This window comes from Scyliorhinus canicula, chromosome 13 (assembly GCF_902713615.1).
Source record: "Scyliorhinus canicula chromosome 13, sScyCan1.1, whole genome shotgun sequence".
In the NCBI taxonomy this organism is placed as follows: Eukaryota; Metazoa; Chordata; class Chondrichthyes; order Carcharhiniformes; family Scyliorhinidae; genus Scyliorhinus; species Scyliorhinus canicula.
In genome coordinates, this window is record NC_052158.1 from 2,223,524 (window position 1) to 2,235,104 (window position 11,581).

The 11,581-nt window shown below is 53.4% G+C and overlaps 1 protein-coding gene across 1 annotated transcript in view; it reads left to right on the forward strand.

Moving 5' to 3' along the window:
- Positions 1-3,729, forward strand: part of LOC119975953 (suppressor APC domain-containing protein 2-like) — a 34,246-nt gene extending 30,517 nt beyond the window's left edge. Inside the window, exon 2 of the mRNA XM_038815934.1 lies at positions 3,357-3,729. Within this exon, the coding sequence (XP_038671862.1) occupies positions 3,357-3,409 (53 nt within the window). The 3' untranslated portion in view covers positions 3,410-3,729. The remainder of the gene's footprint in view (positions 1-3,356) is intronic.
- Positions 3,730-11,581: the final 7,852 nt, after the last annotated feature.

Below are 11,581 nucleotides of genomic sequence, written 5' to 3' on the forward strand. Positions count from 1 at the left end.
GCTAACACAAAAGATTAATTGAATGGGAGGCACGGTAGCACTGCTGCCTCACAGCATCACAATCCCAGGTTCGATTCCGGCCTCGGGTCACTGTCTGTGCGGAGTCTGCACCTTCTCCCCCGTGTCTGCGTGGGTTTCCTCCGGGTGCTCCGGTTTCCTCCCACAGCCCAAAGATGTGCAGGTTAGGTGGATTGGCCGTGATTAATTGCCCCTTCATGTGCAAAGATGTCAGGTGGGGTTATGGAAATAGGGCGGGGAATGGGCACAGGTAGTGTGCTCGTGGTTGAATCCTCTAGCAGGGGATCAGTACAGACCCGATGGGCTGAATGGCCTCCTTCTGCACTGTAAGAATTGTATGATTCTACAAACAGAAGTGTACACTGCCACGTGGGACAGAGAGGGGTGGGAAGAGGCTTGTGTGGAGTATACATACCAGCATGGATGTGTTGGGCTGAATGGCCTGTTGCTTCTGGGAGCAGTGTCATTGGGTGGAATTTTCCGATTTATTTTCAAAGCGTCGGCTCGTGGGAAAAGCGGAGCGGAGTCCACCGGCCGCGCTAACGCCTTTTCCTGCCATATTTGATTGACGCTTTGGGGAAAAAAAGGGTCGCGTCCCATGACATCAGGCTGATAGGGCGAGTTCATTCATAGCCCATCCCGTCAGCAACTTAGGCTTTTAAAGGGTGCCCAAATCTTAAAAAAGGGAGTGCCCGCCCCTCCCAACTACTGCTCCTCCCCACAGAACTCCCCCCCCCCCTCACCCTCCATGGAACCCTCCCCTTGGCAGTACCTGGGCACCGCCAGGGAACCATGCCGGGGTGCGACCCCTCGCGCCCCTGGTGGGAGGGGGGAGGGGAGGGGGTGGCGTCCTCACCTGTGCGTTTCTGGCGAGTTCTGTTCGCCAGGTGCACGTCGCGGGGGTACGATTCACGGAACACCAGCACGAATGAACAGTCTAACGTGGGGGGAGAGGAACAATCGAGTGGAGAAATCACGCAGGTTTTGGCTCTCCCGCTTGGTTCCCCCTCTGTTGTCTCCCCCCCCCCCCCCCCCTCAACTCCCCCACCGAAAATGGGGGCAGGAAATCTCCCCTCTCCTCCTCCTGTGTGACAGTCCTCCGTGGAGTGACTAAGGAGGTGATTCGAGGTTACGATCAGGTCAGCCACGATCTTTGCTAAATGGCGGAGCTGGCTCCAGGCCCCAACTCCTGCCTCCTTGTTCGTCTGTTTGTTTTCAAGGCCCGATCCTGCCGGCTTTATTTGCGGGAAGACCCGGCTTTGTCCTGCGATGCTGGGCTGAATCAGTGAAGCGTGGATCCTGTTTGACAAGCTGCAGAGAAGTGTGACCAGAGTGCGACCACGCCTTCCTGGCTCTGTGCCCCATTCAAGCTCAGACAGGCAACCGAAACTGGCGGCTCAGAGCTCAGCGGCAAACTCTGCAACGTGGGATAACAATCACGGATTCTGTGATCATCGAATCCCTCCAGTGCAGAAGGAGGCTGTTCAGCCACCAGTCTGCACCGACCCTCTGAAAGAGCACCCTACCTAGACCCACTCCCCTGCCTTAGCCCTGTAACCCCGTAACCCCATGTAGCCTTTTGGACACAAAGGAACAATTGATCATGACCAATCTATTATCTTACACTTTGTGGTAATATGTCTTTACTCTTTGCCTTGTAATCCAGAATGGTCCGATGAGTTGATTATAAAGAAACCACCAATTTTTAACTTGAAGCAAAGCTGATTTATTGAATAACGATTAAATTAAATAGAGTTTGCGCACTCTACAGAGCTATAACTATTAATAAAGTAAGATTGAGTCTGTTAAACAGTAATCTAGAATTAACTAATGATGACCTTGTACTACTTCTCTCTAATCTAAACTAGTGTTTGAGCTGTGATCTATCTGCTTCCTCTGTTAGCACTTAACTGACTTCCCAAGATTCCCTGAGTTCTGATATTTATACTGGGAACTGGTGGAGCCCTCTAGTGTTTGAATTACACTGAGATGTAATAACTAACCCTTCCCTGGTATACCTATATCCATATCAGTACACAATCCACCTAACCTGCACATCTTTGGGTCTGGGAGCAAGCTGGGACACCCGGTGGAAACTCACACAGGTACGGGGAGAACGTGCAAACCCCACACAAACATGCACCCAATCCGGTCTCACAGCCCTGTAGCTGTGAGGCAGCAGTGCTAACCACCGTGCCACCCGATGGGGGAGGCGATGGTGTGATGAGATGGTCACTGGATCAATAATCTGGAGCCCAAAAAGAATGCTTTAGGGACCGTTGTTCAAAATCCTGCCATGGCAGATCGTGAAATTTGAATTCAAAGCCGAACGATGACCATGAATCCATTGTCAATTGTCGTAAAAACCCATCTGGTTCGCTAATGTCCTTTAGGGAAGGAAATCTGCCGTCCTTACCCGGTCTGGCCTACATGTGACTCCAGACCCACAGCAATGTGGTTGACTCTCAACTGCCTCTCTGAAAATGGCCTAGATCGCTCCTCAGTTCAAGGGCTGTTAAGGATGGACAACAAATGCTGGCCCAGCCGGTGCCATCCACATCCCATCAACGAATACATTTTTCAAAGGTCAGAGGCTAGGAGAGATTAAGTGACTGGCGGGGCGATGGCGATTGGGCAAAAGGAGTGGTAATGAGGCAAGCGAAGAACCAAACAATGTGTCTGGAGGATGTGCGAATGCAGAATCATGAACGATCTAACTTATTAGCCCAGAGAGAAAGTGAATGTGGAACCTGTTACCACGAGGAACATTTGAAGCCAGAGCATTTCGGGAAAGCTAAAGAAATACTAAAGTGAGAAAGGAATAGAAAGATACATCATTTTCAGAATGTGGGGCTCGCTGACTGGACCAGCATTGATTGTCCATCCCTAATTGCCCCTTGACAAGGTGGTGGCTGAGCTGCCGTCTTGAAGCCGCTGCAGTCCCTGGGGTGTAGGTACACCCACCGTGCTGTTAGGGAGGGAGCTCCAGGATTTGGACCCGGCGACACTGAAGGAACGGCCGATATATTCCCAGTCAGGATGGGGAGTGACTTGGAGGGGAACCTCCAGGTGGGGGGGGGGGGGGTGATCCCAGGTATCTGCTGCTCTTGTCCTTCTAGATGGTGGTGGCCGTGGGTTTGGAAGGTGCTGCCTGAGGAGCCTCGGTCAGTTCCTGCAGTGAATCTTGTGGATGGTGCACACGGCTGACACTGTCCATCGGAGGTGGAGGGAGGGAATGTTTGTGGAGGGGGTGCTAATCAGGCGGGGCTGTTGTTGGAGCTGCACTCATCCAGGCAAGTGGAGAGTATTCCATTACATGCCTGACTTGTGCCTTGCAGATGGTGGACCAGGGGTAGGTCAGGAGAGTGGACCTAAGGAGGATGGGGGATGAATACGGACTCGATAGGCCGACTGGCCTCGCTTCTGCATTGTCGGCATTCTGTGGATTCCAATACGGATTCTGATACGCCCAACCAAAGTTGGTCCCAATTGGTGGGATGTATTTTGAATAACTTTCGAAAAGACACTGGATAACTACTCGAAAAGGAGACACTTGTGGGGCTCCAGGTAAAGAACAGGGGTTGTTGGACAAATAGTTTTACAGCACAGAAAGCGACCCTTCAGCCCATCGTTTCTGCACCAGCCATCAAGCACCCATCTATTCCAATATCATTTTCCAGCATCTGTACGCTATAATCAGACAGCTCTTTCAAAGGGCAGCACGGTAGCACAGTGGTTAGCACAATTGCTTCACAGAGCCAGGGTCCCAGGTTCGATTCCCGGCTTGGGTCACTGTCTGTGCGGAGTCTGCACATCCTCCCCGTGTGTGCGTGGGTTTCCTCCGGGTGCTCCGGTTTCCTCCCACAGTCCAAAGATGTGCAGGTTAGGTGGATTGGCCATGCTAAATCGCCCTTAGTGTCCAAAATTGCCTTTAGTGTTGGGTGGGGTTACTGGGTTATGGGGATAGGGTGGAAATGTTGACCTTGGGTAGGGTGCTCTTTCCAAGAGCCGGTGCAGACTCGATGGGCCGAATGGCCTCCTTCTGCACTGTAAATTCGAAAGAGGCAGCACATCGACGCTGAACCGGATGTCCCCTAACCTGTTTCATGCTAGCAAGTCCCTCCTCTTTTGTTGAACGGCGTTGAGGAGTTGGGTGATTTCCGCACATGGTTGATTAAAATGCCTTGATGAACGTTGATCCTGGTGCCTGATGCTCCTCTGACCGAAGGGGAAGTGTTCTGCTCCCGGCTGAATTTACAAGCGATGGCGGTCATTGACCGAAAAGTGATTGATCGCCCCAGGGACCCTTGGGAGGGAGAACAAAAATCGAGTCCGACTGATTATGGTCAGGTCCTTTTTTTATTAACGCGGGTGTTCTGGTTTCACTTGTCTCATCTTCGGGACAGACCCAGTCATTAAAAACTGTCCCAACTGGTCGGTTGGTGAACACACTGCTCGATGTAGTGCTGGACCCGCACTGAGCCTGACCTCTGACCTCTGACCTTTGCTGAGCTGGCTGCTCTTGGTTGAGGCCCTGGATAGAGAAAGTTACAGACAGTGGCCTGATCAAGATGTCCCGTCCCTGAGGTCACAGCTTTCAGACGAGCAGTCACTGTTTTAGCGGTCCTAGTTTAAGCCCCTAGTCGCCACATTCCAGCGCCTGTTCGGGGAGGCTGGTACGGGAATTGAACCGTGCTGCTGGCCTGCCTTGGTCTGCTTTAAAAGCCAGCGATTTAGCCCAGTGTGCTAAACCAGCCCCAGATTTAACAATAATCGACAATTGTCTATGGGCATCATTCCAGATTTTTTATTCCAGATTTTTATTTAATTCAAATATCACCATCTGCCAAGGTGGGATTCGAACCCAGGTCCACAGAGCATCATCCTGGGTCTCTGAATAACTAGTCCAGTGACAATACCACGACACCACTGCCTCCCGTGTCTTGGGGTTCTTGATACGATTGGCCTAAACCTCGGTGTACAGCTAATAATCTTTATTGTCACAAGTAGGCTGACATTAACACTGCAATGAAGTTACTGTGAAAAGCCCCTAGTCGCCACATTCCGGCGCCTTTTTGGGTCACAGAGGGAGAATTCAGAATGTCCAATCCACCTAACCTGCACGTCTTTGGACGTGTGGGAGGAAACCGGAGCACCCGGAGGAAACCCACGCAGACACGGGGCGAACGTGCAGACTCCGCACAGACAGTGACCCAAGCCGGGAATCGAACCTGGGACCCTGATGCTGTAAAGCAACAGTGCTAACAACTGTGCAACTAAACTGATTGATTTAGGTAGGAAGATCATTGAGAAATAATATCAAGCAAGGTTAAGGGGGGGGGGGTGCAGGAGCAGAGGGAATTGGGTATCAGTGTGCATAAATACTTGGAGGTTGCAGGGCATGTGGATAGAGTGGTTAATAAAACATACAGTGCCCCAGGTTTTATTAAGAGGGCAAAGTGTGCAAGAGCAAAGGTGGCATTGTGGCACAGTGGTTAGCACTGCGATCTCACAGCGCCAGAGACCCGGGTTCAATTCCGACCTCGGGTGACTGTCTTTGTTTCCTCCTCGTGTCTGCGTGGGTTTCCTCCGGGTGCTCCGGTTTCTCCCACAGTCCAAAGATGTGCAGGTTAGGTTGGGTTACGGAGACAGGGCGGCGGATGGGGGGGGGGGGGGGGGAATAGGGTGCCCTTTCAGAGGGTGAGCGCGGACTAGATGGGCTGAATGGCCTCCTTTTGCATCGTTAGTGATTCTAAGGATCATGCTGAAACGTTTTAAATTATTGGGCCAGCTCCAAATGGAATATTGTTGACCAGTTTGGGTGCCACACGTCAGGAAGGAGGTGAAGGAATTGGAGAGAGTGCAGACGAGGTTTACAAGAATGATTCCAGGGATGAGGAAATTCAGTGATGAGGAGAGATTGGAGAGGTTGGGAATGTTCTCCTGGGAGAGGAGGAGGCTGAGAGGGAGATTTGATCGAGATGTTCAAACTCAGGAGGGGGCTGGACCAAGGAGAGAAACTGTTCCCATTGGTGGAAAGCCAGAGGGGCCAGATTGAAGTTAATTGATAAAAAGCGAGGGACACATGAGGAAGAACCACTTCACGCATCGAGTGATGAGGGTTTGGATTGCCCTGCCTGGCTTTCGAAAGACATTTGGATCATTAGCTGAAATGGAAAGAATTTACAGGCCTACGAGAGAAGGCCAAGGAGTGGGACTAGGTGAGTTGCACCTGCAGAGAACCAGTATGGATATGATGGGCCAATTGACTTCCCTCTGTACTGTAACAAGTCTAAGATTCCAAGGGATCATTCTTAAGTGCGCATTCTGGGTAACTGATGAGCTAAAGGTTCAGTCGGAGAGTGCCGGTGATAAAAGGGTCCATCGTACAGTAGTTGAGTGGCGCTATTGGCGGGTTAATGGTTCAACACGTGTATTGGGTGATTGAAGGTTAAATCATTCCGTACCTGTGGAAGTAAAATATTTCATTGTACACAAACTGGTGCGATGGCAAGGTTAATCAGTTAACGGTGCTGGGGAATCAAAGGGTCAATGGTTCAGTAACTGTGTTGGGAAATCGAAGGGTTAATGGTTCAGTAACTGTATTGGGGAATCGAAGGGTTAATGGTTCAGTAACTGTGTTAGGGAATCGAAGGATTAATGGTTCAGTAACTGTGTTAGGGAATCGAAGGGTTAATGGTTCAGTAACTGTGTTAGGGAATCGAAGGGTTAATGGTCCAGTAACTGTGTTGGGGAATCGAAGGGTTAACGGTTCAGTAACTGTGTTGGGGAATCGAAGGGTTAATGGTTCAGTAACTGTGTTGGGGAATCGAAGGGGTTAACGAGTCAGATGACCTGTGTGTGGGGAATCGCAGGGTTAATGGGTTTCAAGGAACGGAGTTGGGGAATCGAAGGGTTAAATGGTCAGTAAACTGTGTTGGGGAATCGATAGCAGGGTTATGGTTCAATACTATGTTGGGGAATCGAAGGGTTAATGGTTCAGTAACTGTGTTTGGGAAATCGAAGGGTTAATGGTTCAGTAACTGTGTTGGGGAATCGAAGGGTTAATGGTTCAGTAACTGTGTTGGGGAAATCGAAGGGTTAATGGTTCAGTAACTGTGTTGGGGAATCGAAGGGTTAACGGTTCAGTAACTGTGTTGGGGAATCGAAGGGTTAATGGTTCAGTAACTGTGTTGGGGAATCGAAGGGTTAATGGTTCAGTAACTGTGTTGGGGTAGTCGACGAGTTCATGGTTTAATAATGTTTATTGTCACAAGTAGGTTTACATTCGGGGTTGTTTAGCACAGGGCTAAATCGCTGGCTTTTAAAGCAGGCCAAGCAGGCCAGCAGCACGGTTCGATTCCCGTACCAGCCTCCCCGGACAGGCGCCGGAATGTGGTGACGAGGGGCTTTTCACAATAACTTCATTGAAGCCTACTCGTGACAATAAGCGATTTTCATTTCACATTAACACTGCAGTGAAGTTACTGTGAAAATCCCCTCGTCGCCACATTCCGGCGCCTGTTCGGGTCACAGAGGGAGAATTCAGGGCGGAATTCTCCGACCCCCCCACTGGGTCAGAGAATCGGTGCGGTGCCATGCGAATCGCTCCACGCTGCACCGACGCCAGGACGCAATTCTCACTGTCGTGGTCAGTGCGGTGCCGGCCGGGGTATGTGCCGATTCTCCGGCCCGGATGGGCTGAGCGGCCATCACAAAAATTCCGACTCCAGCCGGCACCGCTCTAACATCCTCTGAGCCTGCGGGTCTCGGCGTTGAAGTGTCCGGGGGCGGCCTGTGGTGGAGGAGGGGCGGTCCGACCCGGGGGGGGGGGGGGGGGGGGGGGGACCTCCGTAGTGGCCCTGCCCGCAATCGGGCCTGCCAATCGGCGGGCTGGCCTCTCTGGCTTGGAGCCTCCTTTCCTCTGCGCCGGTTCCTGTAGCCCTGCACCGTTTGGCGTCGGGGCCGCCGCGGGGAAGAAGGCCACCGCACATGCGCTAGTTGGCGCCGACTGAACTTCACATGGACCCCGCGGCACCGGGTTCAGGCCGTGATTGGCAACTGGAGTGGCGTGGGCCAATCCAGCGCCGTGCTAGCCCCCTGTGGGCCGGACACTCCTGTTTTTACTCCGGCACCGACACTTAGCCGCCCGATGTGAAAATCCCGCCCTCAGAATGTCCAATTCACCTGACAGCACGTCTTTCGGGACTTGTGGGAGGAAACCGGAGCACCCGGAGGAAACCCACGCAGACACGGGGAGAACGCGCAGACTCCACACAGACAGCGACCCAGCGGGGAATCGAACCTAGGACCCTGGAGCTGTAAAACAATAGTGCTAACCACTGTGCTACCATGCTGCCCTGTCGCCGTGTTAGGGAGTCGAAGGCTTAATGGTTCAGTAACTGTGTGGGCGTAATCGAAGGGTTAATGATTCAGTCGCTGTGTTGGGGGAAGCGAAGGGTTTGCTTTCTGTCCTGAAGTCTTTTTTAAGGTTAAATCATTCATTCTTTGGATCGGGAACATTTCATTAGGATACGACTGAATTGTATTATTTTCCTTTTTTAAATTGAAGAGGATTCATTTTTCACAAGACGCAGTGAGTGGGGCTGTTTGAGGCTCATGGGGGTGTGGGGGGGACTGTGGTGGGTGAATCCCGGGAGTGTCCGTGCTCTGTACTCACCCCGTCGGCAAGCTTGATCAGCCTCCCAGTCCCCAGCTGCCCTGTGCCTGTTCCCCCCCATCCCACCTCACATCTGCCTGTTGTTTGTCAGCCCTGACGTGCGAATGTTGCCAAATATTTAATCGGAGCGGGCTGTGATTGAGCCGGCCCGATCCAATTCATCCACAGCTTGAGGGTGGACTCCAAGTGACAGCTGGAGAGGTTTAACACCCCCAACCCCTCCACCCCACCCCCCGCCCCCTGCCCACTGCGCACACAAACTCAGCAAAGGACTTGTGCTTCTCAAATACCAGTGTACACAGCCTCACAGTGTCCCACTGATACGGCCGAAATTTCCGATTTTCGGAATTCTTTGTCCGTACCTGCGGGTTTCCTGATGGCATGGCTTCAATGGGAAATCCCAGCGCCATGCGGTGAGAATCCTGTACCCGTGGTCACGCAAGATCATCAACGCCGCCTACGGCCCATGCCAGCTCGCTCCATACGAGGACGGAGCAATGGTGCAGACGGGGTAAGTCCATCTCCTCGTGCTTCCTGTCGCACCTTTCACATTACCCTTCACACTCCACAGCGATCGCTCTCGAAGCCATCTCACAGGATCCCAATTCTTGTCATGCCGCCCTCCCTAATCACCCCCCCCCCCCCCCCCCCCCCACCCCGGCTCACTCCCCATGGTTCCCCCTCCAGTAGATTAATAATAATAATCCTTATTAGTGTAGCCTTACATTAACACTGCAATGAAGTTGGCGTTTGCAATACCAAGTAATCTTTATTAGTGTCACACGAAAGCCTTGCATTAACACTGCAATGAAGTTACTGTAAAAAGCCCCTAGTCGCCACATTCCGGCGCCTGTTTGGATTACAGAGGGAGAATTCAGAATGTCCAGTCCACCTAACCCGCACATCTTTGGACTGTTGGAGGAAACCGGAGCACCCGGAGGAAACCCACGCAGACACGGGGAGAACGTGCAGACTCCGCACAGACAGTGACCCAAGCCGGGAATCGAACCTGGGACCCTGCCGCTGTGAAGCAACAGTGCTAACCGCTGTGCTACCGTGCCGCCCTGATGATCTGCTACTCGCATACCCACTCCCACTCACGCCCCACGCGTGCCAGACTTGCTCTGACCCGGCAGGACCCCTGCCTACTCTCCCCCCCCCCCCGATCTGTCTTATATTGCAGGACGAACCTGTGCTGCCCCATTGAGGAAAGAGCCCCTGAGCTGTCCTGCCAGGGCTGGGCCACAGCTGTGCAGAGGGGGAGGTGGGGGCAAGGGTTGTAGCAGGGATCCCACACTCGGAGGGATGATGGAGCCCAGGGGCTGTGCTGAGCCCCCTGGCCAATGACTTGCCCCTGGGTACACTCGCCCCAGAGCTTGTGAAGCTACCAAAGCAGAGCCGCGAGGGCCAGGAGAGGATGACCGCACCCCTCACCGGACAGCAAGGCAGACGGGGCGTGTGCATCACCTTCTGGTGGAAGGAGCTGGTGTCGTCACTCCTACACAACGAGGCCATCGCTGCGAGGGTAGCGTCCGCAGTGGAGCCTTCGACGCAGGACGTGCACTCCATAACCGCTCCATGGCCTAGGTCATGACCTCCGGTGCTGAGGCCGAGAGCTCCATGTAGCAGGGCTCCAACTGCATGGTGCAGGCAATGGTGGGAATCCACAAGTGACAGCACCGGAGGACGGCGGGGCTTCTGGAGGGCCCAGCAGCCTGGTGCCATCCATCCGGGGGAATCAGGGTGTGTCCAGCCCATCCGATACCCCCTCCCTGTGAGCGACACACCTCCAGCCCCGCACACCGAGGAGGGCAGCACTGCAACAGCCATGCAGCCCAAAGTAGGCCTGGACCCTCAATGAACTAGTAGAGATAAGTGACCTCTGTAATAGAGCTGTTGTATCACTTGATTCATTCATACAGATCCTCCACCATGTTGTCATGGCTGCACTATGACACTCTCACCTCCCACACTGATGACGCAGTGTATCCGCGTTACTGCTAGAGTGGTCCAGCCAGTCCCCACCCTACCAAACCTGCCACACCCCCCCCCCCTCCCTCCCTCCACATCAACGCTCAGGCCTCTCATATCCGCCAGTATTTTCAGGTAATTGGGTGGGTGGGCGGTACTGGAGGACCCCCCCCACGGCAAACCCAGGCACCGGAACCGCATCTTGATCCGTCCAATCACCTGCCCAGACCAGCGCGCGCATTGACACACGAGCCTCGTTGCAGCACCTCCTGAGCGGGCAGACTTTGTCCCCGAGACGCCACCCCTCCAGCCTCTGCTTCCCCTCAAAGGTGGCTGGGACCTGCCAGCGCCCCGAGACGTAACTGGCCTGGACGGTCCCCGGGGATTGTGGTCACAGACAATCTGGACATTGAGGGGGTGGTATCCCTTGCATTTCATAAATGGTGCCCCATGCCACCAGGGAGACCCCAGAACCACGTGGGTGCAGTCGTGGGTGCAGTCGTGGGTGCAGTCGTGGGTGCAGTCGTGGGTGCAGTCGTGGGTGCAGTCGATGACACTCTGCACCTGGGGCGTGCCTGCTATATGGATGAATTCCATGGATCTGACGTCCTGATTCACCTGGTCCAGGTCCAAGATGATGTACGTGTGCACCCTCGCAAATACAACATCTACGACCTCCCTTGTGCACTTGTGTGCTGTAGATGCCACACAAGTCACCCATGCTGCCCTTAAACGGGCAGCTGGCATAGAAGTCCAGAGCAGCCCTGACTTTCAGGACCATAGGCAATGGGTGATTCCCAGTCCACATGGTGTCAACTCTCGCATCCCTTGGCACCATTAACCCCGGCATTTCTAACAACACTCAAAAAGCTCCGCACCATCCAGGTCAAAGCAGCCCCGCTTGATTGTCGT